We start from the raw sequence: 20202 nt of genomic DNA, 5'->3' as shown, positions 1-20202 counted from the left end.
CAACTTAGTGAGACCCTGTTTCCAAATAAAATATAAAAAATAGAGCTGGGAGTATAGTCCAGAGGTAGAAAGCCTCTGGGTTCTACCCCTAGTATCACAAAAAAAAAAAAAAATACATAAAAGTTGAAAATGCTTTATCACTCATAATATATATTTCAGTGCCACAGTAATAAACAGTGTGGTGTTTGTGCTAGGAAAGACCAATGGAATGTGATAGAGAGTTCAGAAACAGACCAAAATATATAGTACCCAATGGTAAATAAAATATATAAATAAAATTTTTATTTGTAAATAAAAATTAGCCTTTATGTCAGAAGTGACATAAATAGACCTAAATATTAAAGGTAAAATAATATCCCTTCTAAGGACAGAGCAAATAAGATTATTATCAAGAGCTAGTAATGACAAATATCTTCGACACGGATTGCAACAAGCATCCATGATAGAGAAGTGATAAATTTGTTTCACTTATATCAAGAATTTTTGCTTATCCAAAGACTATCAGAAGAGTGAAAAGATAAGCCATAAAGGGGAGAAGATATGTGAAAAGAATTAACACACACACACACACACACACACACTTCAGTCCAGCATAACAGTCATTGTGAATGGGCCAGTAGAAACAAACAAAAACAAAAATAAAACAGCACAGCACTGGGCAAAAATACACGAATGAGCACCTTATCAAGGAGGTTACATACATAGTTCATTAGCACATGGCACGCTATTCAACATCATTAGTCATTAGGAAAATGGACATTAAAATCACAACAAGATACATATTCACCTAGATGGTTAAAATAAATTTAAAAAAAGACAAGAGCATCAAATCCTGTGAAGATGTGGAGCAAGAAGACAGCTCACATATTGCTCATGGTGGTGTACATTGGTTCAACTGTTTGGGAAAGTGACTGGCATTACCCACGGAAGTTGAGCACACATAGAGCCTATGTAATGTCAGAAATTCTACTTTTAGGCAAATATCCAACAGAAACATGGTAGCAAAAAGACATGTATAAGGGCCAAGTGACTGGAACCTCTGAAACAATGAGCCAAAATAAACCTTCTTCCTTACTAAGGTAGAGTTGTTCAGCCGTTTTGTTACAGTAATGCAAAGTGGACTGACACAGGTGTGTGTGTGGCTGAGCTCGTGTCTTCTACACGTTGTGTCATTCGACGAGCTTTGTCTCTTCTAACTCTTCCTGCAGGAGGAGAGGCCGCTTGCTCTGCACTTGCCTCAGCTTCTCTCACTTCTTAAAGGTGTTTTCACTCGGTGGCATGGGAAGCTGACAAGCGGCCATGTGCAGGACGCTGGCATGGCAGACAACTGGGGTTAAATGCCATCAGGTTAAAAAGACTCAGGCCACCAGCCTGTCCTCTCCTGGGACACCTCAGAGCGTGGTCTTCATGTGGCATCTTTCTTTCTTTCTTTCTTTCTTTCTTTCTTTCTTTCTTTCTCTCTTTCTTTCTCTCTTTCTTACTTTCTTTTAGAGGATTGTAGTTCAGAGACTAAATTCTCAGTAAACATTTTTACAAAAATTTAAAAGCCATTTGGAGTGTGAATCCATTTAGAGAAGATTACAGAAGAAAGTTACGTCAAAATGCTTCAAGGTTCTCATGAGAGGGTGGGCCCCGCAGGGAAAAGGACAGGTAAGTGGCACTGCCCTGTGGAACTCTCCTGAAGCCAGGAATCAGACTGTGTTCTGGAGGCTTCTGCAGAATCGAGCTGAGCATGGTGGCACACATCTGTAATCCCAGTACTTGGAAGGCTGGACAGGAGGATTATGGGTTTGAGGTCAGGCTCAATAATATAGTGAGACTCTCACCACCTTAGTGAGACTCTGTTTCAAACTAAAAAATAAAATAGGACTAGGGATGTAGATTGGAGGTAGACTGCCCTTGGGTTCCATCCCCAGTACCAAAAGAACAACAAAACAACAACAACAACAACAACAACAACAACAACAACACAAAAACAAGAATATCAGCATGAAGAGAATGTTCACATGATGAATAAGAGAAAAACAGAAATCTTGCATTCATTCTAATTGGAAGTGGCTCTTTTTTCTAATTGAATCACTGAAGTGTTTAGGAGAAGAAAGATGATTTTTGCTAACTAATTATCACTTAATGGCAAGTAGATTGTTTTCATAAATTAATATACAGAGTGCCATTTAAAATCCCAGTAGTGCTGATTAATTAGTTCCTTCATTTAAGAGCTTTAATTGGGTTATTGTTCAAAGAAGTAAAAAATATACTAAGTGAAGTGTACTAATGATAAAGAAGTTAGGAAATGTGTTATGTGAAATGCATCTTAACAACACACAGTGGTAATGGAGAATCTCAGCCTGGGCCTTACCCTTTAACTTCAAGGCTTCTAATACCTTGGAGTCCGCTGTTACATCACTCACTAGCTTGATTTCAATATTTTGCGAAGTTAGTTGAAGCAACTTTTCAAAAAGACGCTGGCCCTGGAAAAAAGATTTAGAGACAAAGAAAGTCAGAACTCCTAAATGTTCACAGGGTAGGTAAACAGGTATAAGTAACTTCACTAAAGACTAAAGCAAGTGATTCATTACATTTGTAATAGGCAAAGTACATTTGTGGTACTTGAGCAACCAGTACCACAGAAGATGTATTAAATTCTCTCAAGCCTTCTTGCAGGTGGAGTAGAGGCGCAAGTACAGACGCCATTCTGTCTTCTGAATACTTGTGAGGCAGAAGCCAGGCTATATCCTTGAAGACAACTCTGGGCTAAAACCCCAGGAACAAAATAGAAGAATAAAGACTTCTTCATAGGCCCCTCTGAGGTGAACAGGGCAGGACCTCTCCAGCCAGCTAAGACCACAGGATAGGGCAGCCAAGTCCAGCAAGATAAGACCCATAACTGCTAGAGGAAAAAGAAACAATGTGTAGACTAACTACTGTTCAGCTTCTGCATCCTGCTTACACTAGGGAAAAAAAAAATCACACTCACACCCCCCTTCTAAAATTAAATGATATGTCTGGGGCTCAGACTTGGAGCTTTGTTCTCTGGACCTCACCGGTGAATGAAGAAACCTGCTCTCCTACACCAGCCTCTGTCTGTTCTTTGTGAACCCAAACTTCCTGCAACACTTGTAGTTTGGTAGCCACTACAATAGTAATCTCAGTGGTAGGAGGCAGAGCTGCTCACAAAGGCCGCAGAGGATGTGCAAGTCACATTCGGCCACGAAGACCAGGACTACAGTCGGCTCTCCAATTTTTTCAAGCTGTTTGTCTCTTCCCTTCCTTTCTCTTCCTTCCTTTTTTTCCTTCCTTCCTTCCTTCCTTCCTTCCTTCCTTCCTTCCTTCCTTCCTTTCTTAGTTACTTTTTCTTTCTTTTCTTTTTTTTTTTAATACTGGAGATAAAACCAGGGGGCATTCTACCTCCAAGCTACATCCCCAACCTATTTATTTTGAAACAAGGTCTCACTAAGTTTCTGAGGCTGGCCTCGTGTGATCCTCCTGTCTCAGCTTCCCAAATGCTAGAATTACAGGCATGTGCCAATAATCACACATGGCTCAGGGCAGTCTTTTTTTTTTTTTAACAAATCATTTACTTTTGCCCTTATTTAACAAAATAAATTTAGCACATTATATCCACCTATCCTATCTGTATGTCTGGCTCTGTGCCTTGAATTGGTATCCTTGTGTTGTCTTGTGAAATTTAAAGACCAGAACCCCTCAAACATTAATTAAAATAGAAACCCTGAGATCTACAGACACTGGAAGATTCTCATTTTTAGTGATGATATTGCTTAGTATTTACACCAAGAAACCTTGAAAAGTTTAACATTAATGCTCACATACTGAACCTGGGCTTTGAGGATGTCTCTCCTTGGGCTCCTGGTGCATCTTTTAGTCACTCTCCTGTGTTCAGGGTGTTAAACCTTCCTGTCCAGTAACTCTTGCTTTGACATTCAAAATGTAATAACTTACAAATGTACTAAATACCTACTCTGCAGAGATCTGCACTGAGGCTTAGTGCTTGCTGAGGTAAAGTCATTCATTTCTAGTTAAATATCCTTTGGACTCATTTCATTGGTATGTATGTATGTATGTATGCATGCATGTATTTATTTTTGTTCTTTTATTGGTGCATTATAGTTTTATAGTCTCACCTAATAATGTAGTTCAGAGTGATAGGGACATACATGTGTACAGTACTTGGTGAGCTCTCCTTGGCTCCATCCCCAGTTTCTCCCTTTCCCAATCATGATATTTAGATTGACACATATCCTCATAATGTCAATGGAAATATTTCCTTCATTATTTCCCCTTCTCCCCCACTACTCCCTCCCCTAGGCCACCTCCCTGGCTCCACCGGGGTTTCTCCTCCATTATTCAAAGTCCCTCTTGTATTATTTCCCCATAGCTTCAGCATATAAGATAAAACATAAGACCCTTTACTTTCTGTGGCTGGATAATCCCATTTAGCATAATGTGCTCTAGGTCCATCAATTTTCTTGCAAATGACATAATTTTTTTTCATTGCAAAGTAGAACTCCATTGTGTATTTATCCCATAATTTTGTAACCCATTTATCTGTTGATGCACACCTAGGTTGGTTCCATGACTTGGCTATTGTTAATTGTTTTGCTATAAACATGTATATGCCTGTATCACTATAATATTCTAATCTCAGTCCCTTTAGAAAGAAACCCAAGAGTGGTATAGCTGGATCATATGGTGGATCCATTCCTAGTTTTCTGAGGAATCTCTACACTGATCTCCATAATGATGAACTAATTTGCAGCCCCACCAACAGTATACAAAAGTTCCTATTTCCCTACATCCTTGCCAGCATTTACTGTTGCTTGACTGCTTGATGATTGCCATTCTAATTGGGGCTAGATGGAATCTCAGTGTAGTTTTAATTTGCATCTCTTTGATTGCTAGTGATGTTGAACATTTTCTCATATATTTATTGGTCATTTGTATTTCTTCTTTGGTGAAGTTGTCTACTTAGTTCAATTGCCCATTTCTTGATTGGATTGTTTTTTTAGTGTTGTCTTTTAATTTTTTTTCGTGTGTATTCTGGATATTAGTCCTCTACCCGAGGAGTGATGGCAAAGATCTTCTACTCTGTAGGCTCTCTCTTCAGACGCTTGATGTTTTCCTTTGCTAAACAGAAACTCTTTAGTTTAATGACATAACATTTATTAATTCTTGTTTTAATTCCTGGACTTTTGGAGTCTTATTGAGGAAGTTTCTACTAGTGCCTATATTTTAGTGTGTTGCTCCTATGGCTTCCTTTAGTAATTTCAAGGTCTCTGGTCTAATTTCTAGGTCTTTGATTTATTTTGAGTTGACTTTTGTGTAGGGTGAGAGGGTGGGATTTAATTTCATTTTCTACATATAAATAACCAGTTTTCCCAACACTATTTGTTGAAAAGATTATCTGTTCTCCAGCATGTTTTTGGCAACTGTGTCAAAAACAATTGGCTCTAAGTTTGTGGATTTGTTTCTGTATCTTCTATGTGCTGCTTATCTATGTGCTGCTTTTGTGCCAGTACCATGCTGGTTTTTTTTTTTTTTAATTGTAGCTCTATAGTATAATTTGAAGTCAAGTATTGTGTTAATTCTTGCATGCTTCTTATTGCTGAGAGTTGTTTTGGCTATTCTGGGTCTTTTGATTTTCTATATGAATCTTAGGACTGATTTTTCTAGCTCTGTGAAGAATGACATTGTTATTTTATTATGGATTGCATTGAAGCTGTAGATCACTTTTGAATGGCCATTTTGATAAAATTTATTTTGCCTATTCAATAGCATTGAAGATCTTTCTATCTTCTAAGGATATTTCTTCAATTTCTTTTTTAGTGTTTTATAATTTTCATTGTAAAGATTTTTATTTCTACATATTTTACTATTTTTAACATTATTGTGAATGGAATTGTTTTCCAGATTTCTTTTTGAGTGGATTCATGATTGGCATATAGAAAAGCTATTGCTTTTATAGATTTATTTTTTTATCCTGCTACTTTGCTAAATTTGTTAATGAGTTCTAGCAGTCTTCTCATGGAGGTTTTTTTGTCTTTTTTTTAAATATAAGATCATGAGCCAGGCGTGGTGGTGTATGCTTATAAGCCCTGTGCTTGGGAGGCTGAGACAAGAGGATTGCACAGGTTCAAAGCGGGCCTCAGCTACTTAGTGAGGCTCTCAGAAACTTGGTGAAACTCGTTTCAAAATAAAATAGAAAATAGGTCTGGGAGTATAGCCTGGAGGTAGAAAGCCTCTGGGTTCCACTCCAGTACCACCAAAATAAATAAATAAATAAATAAATAAATAAATAAATAAACAAATAAATAAATAAATATTATGTCATCAGCAAATGGGAATAATTTCAGTTCTTCTTTTCCTATTTGAATTCTTTTGATGTTCTTTTATCTTATTGCTCTGGCATGAGTCTTGAGTACTATAGTTAAAAGGAATTATAATAGTGGGTATTCTTGTATTGTTTCTGATTTTAAAGGGAATTCTCCAGTTTTTCCTCATTCAACATGATGTTGGCTTTGGATTTACTCTATATTGCCTTTATGATATTGAGATGTGTCCTTAGGTTTTTTATTTGGTGACTTTCTGTTTTTCTTATGTTGGCAATCAGTGCTATAAATTTTGTTCTTAAAATTGCCTTCAAATTGTCTCTCAAATTTTTGTATGTTGTATCTTCTCTATTTTCATTTAATTCTATGAAATTTTTAAATTTCTCTATTTCTTATATCATATAGTCCTCATTCAAAAGTGTATCAATTTCTATGTATTTATGCAATTCCTTTGGGACTTCCTGTTGTTGATTTCTTTCATTCCATTATGATCTGAAAATATGCAGCGAATTATATTACATTTGTAAAAAGTTTTGTGGCTTTTGCTTTGGGGCCCAGAATGTGGTCTATTTTGGAGAAGGTTCCATTAGCAGTTGAGAAGAATGCATATTCAGTTATTGTTGGCTGGAATACTCTGTATATGTCTATTAGATACATTTGGTTTTTACTGTTCTTTAGGTCTGAAATGCCTATTAATCTTTTGTCTGGAAAATCAATCTACTGGAATAAAAGGTGTGTTGAAGTCTCCCAGTATTCTTATATTGGGGTCTATATGAGTCTTAATATCCTGAAGAGTTTGTTTTATAAAAATGGGTACATCTACATTTGGGACATAAATATTTACTATCATTATGTTTTTTTGTTGAATTGTTTCTTTTATCAGTAAGAGATGCCCACTTTGTTTCTTCTGATGAATCTTAAAGTCTGCTTTGTTGGATATGAGAGTTGTTATCCCTGCTTGTTTGTGGTCTCCATTTGCATGGAATATCTTTTTCCATTCTTTCATCTTTAACCTATGGATATCTTTGCCTATAAAGTGAGTTTCTTGCAAGCAGCATATAGTTGGATTGTGTTCTTTTATCCATATTACCAGTCTATGCTTTGTAATTGGGGAGTTTAGACCTTTGACATTCAATGTTATAATTGAGACATGATTATTGTTTCCTGTCACTTTGAGTTATATTTTCTGTTTGATATAGTGTCATTTCTCTCTTAGTTGCTCCTTTGATGGATTTTGCCTCTTTTCTGGTTCTGGTATTTCTTTTTTCTTTTTTGTTTTATTTCTTTAAGTATTTCCTCTAGTGCCAGCGTGGTATCTTGAATTCTGTTAATTTCTGCTTGTCTTGGAAGGTTTTTTGTCAGTTTTGAATGGTATCTTTGCTGGAAATAGCAGTCTATGTTGGAACTTGTTTTCTTTCTGGTTTTGGAGTATGTCATACCAGGTCCTTTTGAATCTCATGATTTGGGCTGAGAAGTCTGAAGTAATTTTTATTGTTTTGCCCCTGAAAATCACCCATCTTTCTTCTCTAAATGTATTTAAGGTTCTTTCCTTGAGCTCTGTGTTAGTCATTTTGGTTACTATGTAGTGTGGAGAAGTTCTTCTTTGATCTTGTCTTATTGGGTTCTAAATGGCTTCTGTACAAGGATGTCCTTCCTTCCTTCCTTCCTTCCTTCCTTCCTTCCTTCCTTCCTTCCTTCCTTTTTAGAACTGGGGATTGAACCAGGAGCATTTTACATTCAAGTTACACCCCGACCCTATTTTTTCATTTTTACTTTAAAACAAGATCTCACTAGGTTAATGAGAGCTTCACTACTTGCTAAGGCTGGCCTCAAACCTATGGTCCGCCTGTTTCAGCCACCCAAGTACTGGGATTACAAGTGTGGGCCACTGTATCTGGTTCTCTCGGAGGCATTCTACCTCCGAGCTATAGCCCCCAACCCTAGTTTTTACTCTTTATTTTGAAACAGGGTTTCACTGAATTGCAAAGGGCCTCACTAAGTAGCTGAGGCTGCCTGCGAACCATGATCCTCCTGTTTCAGCCTCCCAAATGCTGAGATTACAAGTGTGCACCACCACACCCAGCTCAAGGTTCTCATTTTCTATGTTTGGGAAGTTCTCTGATATTTCTCCAAAGAGGTTTCTATTGCCCTTGTTTTGTGCTTCTAGACATTCTTCAATGGCTATTATCCATAAATTGGGTTGCTTCATATTCTCCAATATTTCTTTAATCTTCTGATAGTATAGTTGTACTGTCTTCTTTATTGTTGATTGTATAGTCAATTGAATGTGCTGTCATCTAAGTGTGAGACTCTATTTTCCATCTGGTTTAGTCTACTAGATGTGTTTTCTACTGAGGTTTTTATTTTATTTATTGTCTCCTTCATTTTATTGAGGGTTTCATTTTAGTTCTTATTTATAGCTTAAGTTTATTGACATGTTCTTTCATATCCTGTACACATTTTCTGACTTCATTTTTAGGATTTTGATCATATTGAAAATCAAAATTCTGAATTCTTCTGGCATTTTCTGCAGCTCAGTATCATTGATCTACATTGTTGTTGAGTTGTGGAAGTTTATTGTTTCCTCAATGGTCTTAATTCTCATGTTTTTAAAATTCTCAGGTTTGTGCCTCTATTGTCTTGGTGTCCTTTTTCTCTTTGTGTTGAAGTACTATGTCTATTTGTTGTCCCTTTATAAGAAAGCCTATGCTGGAAAGTATATAGTTACCTTAATGAATCTGACTCATATAATCAGACTTTTGACTTAGTTCCACAGAACCTCTTTAACAGGATATAATTCTTTGTCAGTTTGCTAGGCAGCTATCCAGAAATGAGCATGAAAGGGAGGAGCCTTCCTGAAAAGAGATATGGAGATTGCACCAACCAGCTGTGGTCAGAGACTTCCAGTCTATTAAGATGCAGATTTAAATTCTCACACAATGAAGTTTTGCACAGTCACACCAAAACATGGCACGAAATCTCAAAATTAGCTGCCCCAAATTGCTATGCATGAGGAGAAATGAGATTCATGTTCAGTATAGAAACTCATGCCAGGCGTGGTGGCACACGCTTATAATCCCAGCATTTCGGAGGCTGAGACTGGAGGATCGCGGTTCGCGGACAGCCTCAGCTACTTAGTGAGGCCCTCTGCAACTCAGTGAGACCCTGTTTCAAAATTAAGAATAATTAAGAAGAAAATTAAGAAAATGAAGAATAAAAATTTGGGCGGGGTGTGTAGCTCGGAGGTCAAATGCTTCTGGGTTCTATCCCCAGACCTGCAAAAAAAAAAAAAAAAAAAAAAAGAAAAGAAACTCTTCATGAGGCCGACTCAGCCCCCCGCCTTTTTTTTTTTAAATTCTGTTTCTGAACTAGACACCTCTGTGAACGTCCTGTTGAACCCATCCAATAAAGCCCTTCATAGTCAGGCATGGTGGTGCATGCTTGTAATCCCCGTGCTTGGGAAGCTGAGACAGGAGGATTGTGTAGGTTCAAAGCCAGCCTTGCTGGCTTAAGAGACCCTGTTTCCAAATAAAATATAAAATAGGTCTGGGAGTGTAGCCTGGAGGTAGAAGGATTCCACCCACAGTACGACCAAAAAAAAAAAAAAAAAGCCCTTCATGCTTATCCTATCTTCATCCTCTGAATGAAAATTTTCTTTGGGGGAAACAAGAACTGAGGGAAACTAACAGCCTTGTAATAAGTTCAGGTAAGCAACAGTCTGACTATAGGTCTCCACAGTTCTCTGGGCCCAGACTCAGCAGAGCCAGATACTATAATGTTACATTCAGAGTCTGTGGTTGACTGGTTCATATTTAATATCCCAATGTTACCACTGCTGCTCTGCTGGTTGAGAACATGTGAAACCGTGTGAAATTCTGTGAAATTCTGTCCTCTAACCTCTGTGGTCACTGGGCACAAGCTCAGGAGGACCAGAGCTTATAATATTCTGAGCTTGTGGTCCTGCTGGCTGAGCTTTGATGCCAATTTTCTGGTTGCAAACATGTGGATTTTTGATTACCAGGCTCAAATTCTGCTGGCTGAGAGGATGATGCATTCCCAGCCTAAGGCCTGGCTGTATGGGTCAAATTGCTCCAGAGACACTGTTCCTTCTTTGCTAGCTGCAATCATATGAAACCCTGCTGGCCCCTAGCCACCCTACTTTAGGGGACCAAACTATGCCACGGAGAGATTGTACCACTTTGAGCCTAGGACTTGGGTGGCTGAGTTATTTTTTATTATTAATTTTTAATTTTTATTGGTGCATTATATTCATACATCATATTGGGGTAAAAAAACATGTGTACATACATGTACACATTATTGATTTAACCCTTACCCAATTTCCACCCCTCCCCATCCCTCCTTCTCTTGCTTGGCTTAGTGGTTGACTTGATATATTTAAGTATTTTGCATGTTTTAGAGAATTTTCTTCTTCCCCCTCCCATCCCCTCATTTAGGTTGTCTTGTTTGCTCCTCTATAGGATTTCCTTTTTCATCTAGAGTTCCTCCAATGACCCATTTCTCCTTAGCTTTCACATATTAGGGAAAGCATCTGATTTCTTATTTTATGTGACTGACTAATCTCACTTAGCATAATGTCCTCCAGTTCTAGCCATTTCCCTGAAAATGATGTAATTGAGTTTTTTTGATGGCTGAATAAAATTCCATTGTGTACATATCCCACAGTTTTGTAATCCATTCATATGTTGATGGACATCTTGGCTGGTTCCATAGTTAGGCTATGGTGAATTGTGAAGCTATGAACATAGATACACATGCATTAGTTTGGTAGTTTGGTTTCCTTTCTTTTGGGTAGATACTCAGAAGTGGTATTGCTGGATCAAATGGTAGATTTGTTCCCATTATTCTGAGAATTCTCCATACTGTTTTCCAGAGTGATTGTAGAAATTTGCAAATCCCACCAACAATGTCTTAAGAGTTCCCACTTCTCCACATCCTCGCCAGCATCTGTTGTTGTTTGTGTTTTGAATGATGGCCATTCTAGTTGGAGTTAGGTGAAATCTCAGGGTAGTTTTGATTTGCATCTGTCTGATTGCCAATGATGTTGAGCATTTTTTCATGCATTTATTGACCATTTGAATTTCTTCTTTCGTGAAGTGTCTATTTAGTTCGCTTGCACATTTTGTTATTGGATGCTTTGTTTTCTTAGTGTTGAGTTGCTTGAGTTTTCTGTATATTCTAGATATTAGTCCTCTATCAGAAGGGTAGGTGGTGAAAATCTTCTCCCATTCTGTTTGCTCACAGTTGAGGTTCTTGACAGTTTCCTGTTGATTCACCTTTTAATTTGTTGTGCCTTTTGGGTCTTGTTGAGAAAGTGTTTATCTGTGCCTATGTGTTGCAGTGTTGGATCTATGCCCTCTTCAAGGAGCTTCAAGATCTCTGGTTTAATTTCCAAGTCTTTGATCCATCTTGAATTGACTCTTGTGCAGGGTGAGAAAGTGGGATTAATTTCCAATTTTCTGCATATGATTAACCAGTTTTGCCAATATCATTTGTTGAACAGGCTATCTTTCTTCCAGTGTATGTTTTTGGCCCCTTTGTCAAAAATCGATTGGCTTGAAAGTGTGTGGACTTGTTTCTGGGTATTGAAGAGAAGTGGTGATAATGAACATCCTTGTCTCATTCCTGTTTTTAGGGAGAATTCTTGAAGTTTTCCCCCATTTAATATGATGTTGGCAGTAGGCTTATTGTAGATTGCCTTTATGATGTTGAGATATGTTCCTTCTATTCCAATTCTCTGCAGTGTTTTTATCATAAATGGATGTTGGATTTTATCAAATACTTTTTCAGCATCTATTGAAATGATCATGTGATCTTTGTCTTTGATTCTTTTTATATGATGAATTACATGGATTGATTTTTGTATATTGAACCAGCCTTGCATCCCTGGGATGAACCCTACCTGGTCATGGTGTATGATTTTCTTGATGTGGTTTTGGATGCGTGTTGCTAATATTTTGTTTAATAGTTTTGCATCCAAGTTCATCAGAGATATAGGCCTGTAGTTTTCCTTCCTTGAACTGTCTTTATTCGGGTTGGGTATTAGTGTGATGTTGGCTTCATAGAATGTATTTTGGAGAGTCCCACTATTTTCTTTTCCTTTTTGAGATGGATAACTGAATTTATTGTAAGATATTTATCATAACGACCATCATTTTATCAATTTATTTTTTGTATTTAATTTTTTTAATTTTTTATTGAACATAAATGGTATACATTTAAACTATACTTGGTGCCCTCCCTCCCCGCCCCTGTTTTTCCTTCCCCCCTCCCACCAATGATTGTCCAGGGTAACCATGCCATATTCATAATTTTACACATATTCGATGTAGACCACTATTTTCTATTTCATGAAATAGTTTGAGAAGTCTATTGAGATGAACATGTGGTTTTTGTCTTTGATTCTGTTTATATGATGAATTACATGGATTGATTTTCGTATACTGAACCAGCCTTGCATCCCTGGGATGAACCCTACCTGGTCATGGTGAATGATTTTCTTGATGTGGTTTTGAATGCGTGTTGCTAGTATTTTGTTTAATAATTTTGCATCCAAGTTCATCAGAGATATAGGCCTGTAGTTTTCCTTCCTTGAACTGTCTTTATTCGGTTTGGGTATTAGTGTGATGTTGGCTTCATAGAATGTATTTGGGAGAGTCCTGGTTTTTTCTATTTCCCGAAATAGTTTGAGTAGTATTAGGGTTAGCTCTTCTATAAAGGGTTTATAGAATTCACTTGGAAAGCCATCTGGTCCTGGGCTTTTCTTTGATGGTAAGCTCTTTATTGCTGTTTCAGTCTCTTTGATTGTTATTGGTTGGTTTAAATGTTCTGTATCTTCTTGACTCAGTTTAGGAAGGTTGTATTTATCTAGGAAGTTGTCAATTTCCTCTAGATTTTCCATTTTTTTGGAGTATAATTTTTCAGAGTAGTTTCTGATAATCCGCTGGATTTCTACACTGTCAGTAGTAATGTCTTCTTTTTCATCTCTTATCTTAATAATTTGGGTTGATTCTTTTTTTTAGTTAGGTTGGCTAGTGGTTTATCTATCTTGTTAATTTTTTCAAGAAACCAGCTTTTGGTTTTGTTGATTTTCTGTATTGTTTTTTAATTCTCTATTTCATTAATTTATGCTCTAATTTTATTAATTTCCTGTTTTCTACTGGCTTTGGGGTGGCTAAGTTATTTAGCTTCAGAGATACTATGATGGAGGACATGGATGAAGCCTAAGGAACGGAAGATTCCTGAAAGAGTTAAAGGAGATTCTATGAAAGGTAGAATTCTCCAAAACTCTGGGCGTGACCATTGTCTTTCTGGAATTTGCCCCCCAGCACCCACCCGCAAGGTCAGGGGGCTGATCTTAGACACCTGTAATCATGGGGCTAATCACAAGACCTGTGATGTCACAGGCCTTCCTTTTGTCTTGTTTATGATTGGTGATTTACTTGTCTTTCACTTATTGCCTCACTATTGTTCTTTGGTGTTTATGCTTTTCTACTAGGGAATCACTGGAAAATAGGGAACTATAAAAACTCTTGTGTCTAAAATAAAGTGGTCAGTTGCACGAGAGGAAATGGTCCGTGTGTTCATTTTTCAGGGTAGTTGCTCATCAGGCAATTACATTTCAGTACGGCTACTCATCAGGTAGCTGTTGCTTTCATTTCAGGACAGCTGGTCATCAGCCAATTGTCCGGTGTTCAGGGCAGCTGCCCATCCAGTAGCCGTTCCGATTTCCCCTTTCAGGTCTCTCCCTCCCAAGTCCCGGAGAAGAATCTCCACAATACTACTGTTGCTCTGGGCAGCTGTAATCACATGAGACCTTACTGGCCATCAGCCTTGGGGCTTATGGTATCCAAGTATTGCTGGACAAGGGTTTATAGCCTTCCGAGCCCACAACATTATTGACCAAGTTATTTCATTCCAAACAAACCACTGCTGGTGGTCCTTCAATGACTGCAGTGGTGGAGCCAACTTCTGATTCTAGGTCTCACCAGAGGATACCCAAGGATGTCTGCTAATTCACATTTCTGGTGTGTCTGACTACAGAGCCCACTCCTACCTCTACAGGGATAGTTAGCAAACTCACAGACCCCACCAGTTTGGTCATTGCCTCATGAGTCCCAACAGCTGAGCAGGCTCCTCCTGGGCTGTTATGTAAATGTACAGACTTGGCAAGCTCTGTTGAAGTCACTCAGGTCCCTGCAGAAAAGGTCTGTTGTTTCTTAGTCCCGACAAGGTAAGCCCCAGCCACAAGTTCACTGGGTGGTTTGGCTGGGTAATCTGGAGACTCACAGTAGTCTTGACAAGGCTGGTTGTAGCCACTGGGGTCCCTGCAGGAAGGGCCTATTATTTCTTGTTCCAAGTTCAGTTGCAGCCACAAGATTTCACTAGGTGGTTTGGCTGAGTGAGTGTTCTGGGGAGTTACGTTCTGGAAGTATTTAAGAATGGAGAGAATAATGTGATTGTTTTTAATGATTTTTTTTTTTTTGCAGTAACTGCCTTGAAAAGATTCTGCTTTTCTTTGCTAGAATTGGTCTCCAAGACATGCTGGATTTGGCAGCTGACAGGTTCTACACGGGTACGCTAACACGGTGCCACTTCGGTTCTCCAGAGCTTACCAACTGAACCACTTGGGGCTCTTTTCAGTCTTCTGCTTTCGTGTGCTGCCTCCAATTCACCAGGTTCCAATCATCTCTCTTCTGTTGAGTTCTGATTGCTTTTCTTCTCTTGCTAGCAGACAGTATTCCTTCTGGTAGAGTTCTGAGTCTTGGAGCAACTGAAATGCACTGCCTTTCTTTATTCCATCATCTTTAATCATTTTCTTTAGTTTCTAATAAAGGAATAACAAAATCCCTTGGCTTTTAAACTGGAAACATGAAATCTTGGCCTTTTTGGTGCAAAACACTTGCCAACTTCTCAAATTTACATAAATCATCTCAAAGATAGTGGCTTAGGAATTCTGATCTATTTTAAGCCCGTGTGTGTGTGTGTGTGTGTGTGTGTGTGTGTGTGTGTGTGTGTGTTATTGGAGATTGAACATAGGAGTGTTTTACTTCTGAGCTATACCCCCACTCTATTTATTTTTTATTTTAAAACGGGTCTAAGTTACTATGCTGGTCTTGAATCTGAAATCCTTGTCTTAGTTTCCCAGGTATTATGATTACAGATATGCACATCTCACCCGGCTTTTAATCCAATTTTAAAATGAAGTCTGCAAAACCCTAATGTTGCATAGCATGGCCTGTGGAGGGAACATAGCTCCAAGGACAGAGCTCTCATCCCAGCCTTACTAGGACTCTGAAAAGGCTATTATTTATTTCTTTTTTGCAGTACTAGCGATGGAACCAGGGGCATTCTACCTTCAAGCTACACCCTTAGCCCTATTTCTTATTCTTTATTTTGAAACAGGATCTCACTGATTGCAAAGGGCCTCACTAAGTAGTAGCTGAGGCTGTCCTCGAACCACGATCCTCCTGTCTCAGCCTCCCAAATGCTGGAATTACAAGCATGGTAGCATGTGCTACCATGGCTTTCTTAAAAAGGCTATTTAACAGAGGAGGTCCTCCCAATCCCATAGGAGAAAAAGAAATCCTTTTTCACCACCCTCCTAGGTGGAGAATTAGACTGTTAAAAGACATATTAATAAACTAGGTATAGCGGTACACATCTGTGATCCCAGTATTTGCGAGATTGAGACAGGAGGATTGTAGATTTGAATCCAGACTAGTAACTTAGTGAGACCCTCAATAAAAAGTAAAAAGGGCTGGGGTGTAGTTCAGTAGCTCAGGGGTAGAATGCCCCAGCACACACCAAAAAAAAGCACAAAGTCCATGGGATTTGTTACAGTGGCCACAAAAACTATACATACTAGACGGGCGTGGTGGCGCACGCTTGTAATCCCCGCGCTTGGGAGGTGGAGACAGGAGGATCGTGCAGGTTCAAAGCCAGCCACGCTGGCTTAAGAGACCCTGTTCCCCAAAATAAAAAATAGGTCTGGGTGTGTAGCCCGGAGGTAGAAGGGCTTCCAGGAACCCCAGTACCACCACAAACAAACAAACAAACAAACAAACAAACAAACCATACATACTAAATATGTAGAAAGTCATGTAAGACAATAAAGACAATACAGACATAAAAAATTATTTAAAAATTAAAATAAATACCAAAAAGATAATGGAAAACAATAAACTTAAAATAATATTGTTATTTAAATGAGAGATGGAAGAGTAACAGCTATTCTGTTAAAAATATATTAAACTATAACAACATAAAATCATCCATCCAATAAAATGGGACTAGGCATGACCACGGGAAGCAGAGCTGCATGTAAGCACACATAAGGATGTGTGCTGCTGCAATGGCAGTGTCAAAGCAACAAGAACTCACTCTCCACTCACACAGTCCAATGGCTGACAAATCCAGAGGAAAGCAGGTACGTGTGAGGTAGCCAAGTGCTGACTCCAAGGAGCAGACCTGGGGCTTGAGGCAGAGTGTGGCCAGAGCCCGGGAGTTCTCGGGCCCTGCAAGTTCATGGAGATGTGGAGTTCCTCAGCATCTCTTCACAAAAGTCCTGAGTCATGTATCACCTGGAGCGTCAGGACTGAGACAGGGCCAAGGGCCCAGCTCTGTGGCTGAGAACAGCTGCTTTGAGGCGGGGAATAACAAATTGCCCCTAGTACCCACAGAGGGTGTGTGCCCTGGAGGCCAGCAGACTACTCATCTGCTGGCTAGTAACAGACACCATCCTATTAGGGGACTTAATGACTGCGAACAGCGAATTCTCAAGGCCATGGCTAATGATGAGTCTTAGCTATCCGGTGAGGATACATTGCCATTATTGTTGGGGAAGTTGAAGAGGAGGAACAGGCTCATCGTGACAATAATGGGCCAGGAAATAGAAAATGAACAACAGGAGCAGCATGTCTGCAACAAGGCCCATGATGGCTGAAATCCTGCAGCAGTGAGAAGATGTGCTGGGGTTGCTCAAGCCCCCTTGCTAACCTCGAGGGCCAGGGAACCTCGCCATCTTGCCTGGTCCTCGAGCAGTGTCTGGAAGAGAAGCTTCCCCAGGTCCCCATCATCCCTTGCCAAGGTGGGAAGAGGGGTGACAGGGCCAGGAAGGAGCCCCGGGATGTCCAACACTCCAACCCTTCCATGGCTACGTGGTCTAAGTGGGCAGGAGGCCTTGCTTAGAGCAGAGGCAGATTCCTTCAAAATCTCCCTCTGGAGTGATGGAGACATCTCCAGGGATTAATGTGCACACACTCCGCGAGCTTCCTGAAAATGCCTGGTCCTCAGAGAGCAGCTCCAGCTCCTCCTCCCCTGACTCTACTTGTGAGAACTGATCCTGAGCCAACAAGCACAAAGGAAAACAACGTTGCACAAAGATACTCACTGAAACAGCATTTATTCAGAAAAAAGAGAGGAAAAGAGAACCTGAATGTCCAGTAATAGAGTTACATATATTTAATCCACTGAGCCCACTCCCCTGCGAAACCAATTAAAAATGTTTAGCTGGCCAGGCATGGTGATGCACACTTGTAATCCCACTAATTGCGTGGCTGAGACAGGAGGATCACAGGTTCACCACCAGCCTACTTAGTGAGCTACTTAGTGAGGCCCTCCTCAACTTAGTGAGACCTTGTTTCAAAATAAAGAATAAAAATAGGGCTGAGGGTATAACTTGGAGGTAGAATGCCCCTGGGTTCAATCTTAAGTACCATAAAAAAAATGTTTAGCTGGGCATGGTTTAATCCTAGTTCTTGGGAGGCTGTAATCCCAGTACTTGGGAGGCTGAGACAAGAGAATTACAGGTTAAAGACCAGCCACAACAACTTAGCAAGACTCTCAGCAACTTAGCAAGACCCTGTTTCAAAAAAAAAAAAAATAGTGCCGGGCGTGGTGGCTCACTTTTGTAATCCAAGCACTCTTGTAATCTAAGCATTCGGGAGACAGAGACAGGAGGAACACATTTTGTGGACAGCCTCAGCTATTTAAGTGAGGCTCTTCACAACTCAGTGAGACCCTGTTTCAAAAAAATATAAAAAGTAAAAAACATAGGACCAGGGGTGTAGCTCAGAGGTAGAATATCCCTGGGTTCCATCCCCTAATAATAATAACAACAACAACAACAACAACAACAACAACAAATTAAAAATAGGGCTGAGAGAACACTGTTGAGTTTAATCCCACGTACTGTGGAAAAAATGTTTTACCAGTATTTCTGATAAAGTGGAAATGTGCTTATTTGATAATGGAAAATTCAGAATTAAGATAACATTTTTATTATATACTCTGAGCATATTATGTAAATTATGCATAAAATGCCAAACTGCCAAAGGCTTTTTAAAAAAATGGCCATATGCATGGCTTGTTTTCTCTTGGATTTCTCTTGTTTTTCAAATATTTTATACTAAGAGACTATTATTATATAATGAGAAAAATTCAATTTTATAAATACTAAAACTATTTAGTAAAATATTTTTACTAAAAAGATAAATAGCAATCCAGAGAGCAGTAGGGCACACCTGCAATTACAATACTTGGGAGGCATAGCCAGGAGGATCGCAGCTGGGAGTATAGCTCAGAGTTAGAATGCCCCTGGGTTCAATCCCCAGTACAGCAAAAAAATAAAAAATAAAAAAATAAAGAAAGAAAGAAAGAAAGAAAGAAAGAAAAGAAAAAAAAGCCAGAGAAATTGAGTTGAGGCACAGAACGGACTTCAGACCTTCAGACAAAGGAGGAAAAACCTTACTGGAGTGAAGAAGGGGTTCTAACTGAGGAATGTGGGCGAAGGGAGGAAGACTTGAAGGGGGGAAATCCTCAATGGACATGTGTACACACACAAACCTATCAAAGCCAATCCCTGCGCTGAGCATGGGAAGGAGGTGGGCGGGGTGGACACTGGGGGAGGCTCCGGGAGCATTGTGTACATGTATGCCTCTTCACCCTGAACTGCATCAAAATATATGATAACAATGCATCAATTTTTTAAAGCCATTGTTTGTGCCAGCCTCAGCCACTTAACCCAAAGGATTGAGGAGATTATATTTGGGCTCATGATTTATTTTATTTATTTTATTTTTTGTGGTGCTGGAAACTGAACCCAAGGGCATTCTGTCTCTGAACCCTATCTCCAGCCCTTTTTAGTTTTTTTTACTTTTGAAACAGGGTCTCACTAAATTGCTGAGGCTGGCCTGGAACCTGTGATTCAGAGCATCTGTCTGGAAACAAAGCTCCCAGGTGGTTCTGAGTGGCAGTCATGGTTAGAAACTGCAGCATCAACAGCAGAGGCTGCCTCTGCCTAAATGTATGCATGTTTTTCTTTCTCCTTCCTTCATCTAAATCCTGAAGAACAATTGCGCTCTGGGTAGAATTATCTTCATCTCTTTTCATAGACATTAACATCTATTTTTATTTTGTATTAGGAATTGAATCCAAGGGCATTGTATTTCTGAGCTACACTCCAGTCCTTTTTATTTTGACAAAGGGTCTCACTAAGTTGCTGAGGCTGGCCTCAAAACTGGGATCCTTCTGTCTCAGTCTCTCGAATACTGGGATTACAGGTGTGTGCCACAGCATCCAGCTGAAGTTGAATTCTTGATGGACCTGCAAGTTGTTTCTTCCCTAAGAGTATGTAGAGTTAGTTAGGTGCCCACTAGATTTAATGTCCTACACTAGAAAAAACAAAACTAAAACTGAAAACAGCAGCTCAAGATTGTCCTGAGGGATGAAGAGGTCTTGTTTTGTTTTTAATCTCAGCAAATATAGACAGGGGTTGTAGGTTCTTTTCTATGAAATGACACTGTTCTAATATCAAATATGTCAAAACCCTACC

The 20202-nt window shown here is 39.2% G+C and overlaps 1 protein-coding gene across 1 annotated transcript in view; it reads right to left on the bottom strand.

Moving 5' to 3' along the window:
• The window catches only part of PLD5 (phospholipase D family member 5), a gene marked incomplete at both ends in the record, with an annotated part of 318682 nt that overhangs the window by 99466 nt on the left and 199014 nt on the right, over positions 1–20202 (bottom strand). Inside the window, one exon of the mRNA XM_080698695.1 lies at positions 2360–2471. Coding sequence (XP_080554821.1) covers positions 2360–2471 — 112 coding nt within the window. The remainder of the gene's footprint in view (positions 1–2359; positions 2472–20202) is intronic.

The sequence above is a fragment of the Muscardinus avellanarius genome, assembly GCF_963383645.1.
Source record: "Muscardinus avellanarius genome assembly, chromosome: 7".
NCBI lineage: Eukaryota > Metazoa > Chordata > Mammalia > Rodentia > Gliridae > Muscardinus > Muscardinus avellanarius.
Note: the sequence above shows the minus strand (reverse complement) of the source record. Positions and strands in the feature narration are given on the sequence as shown.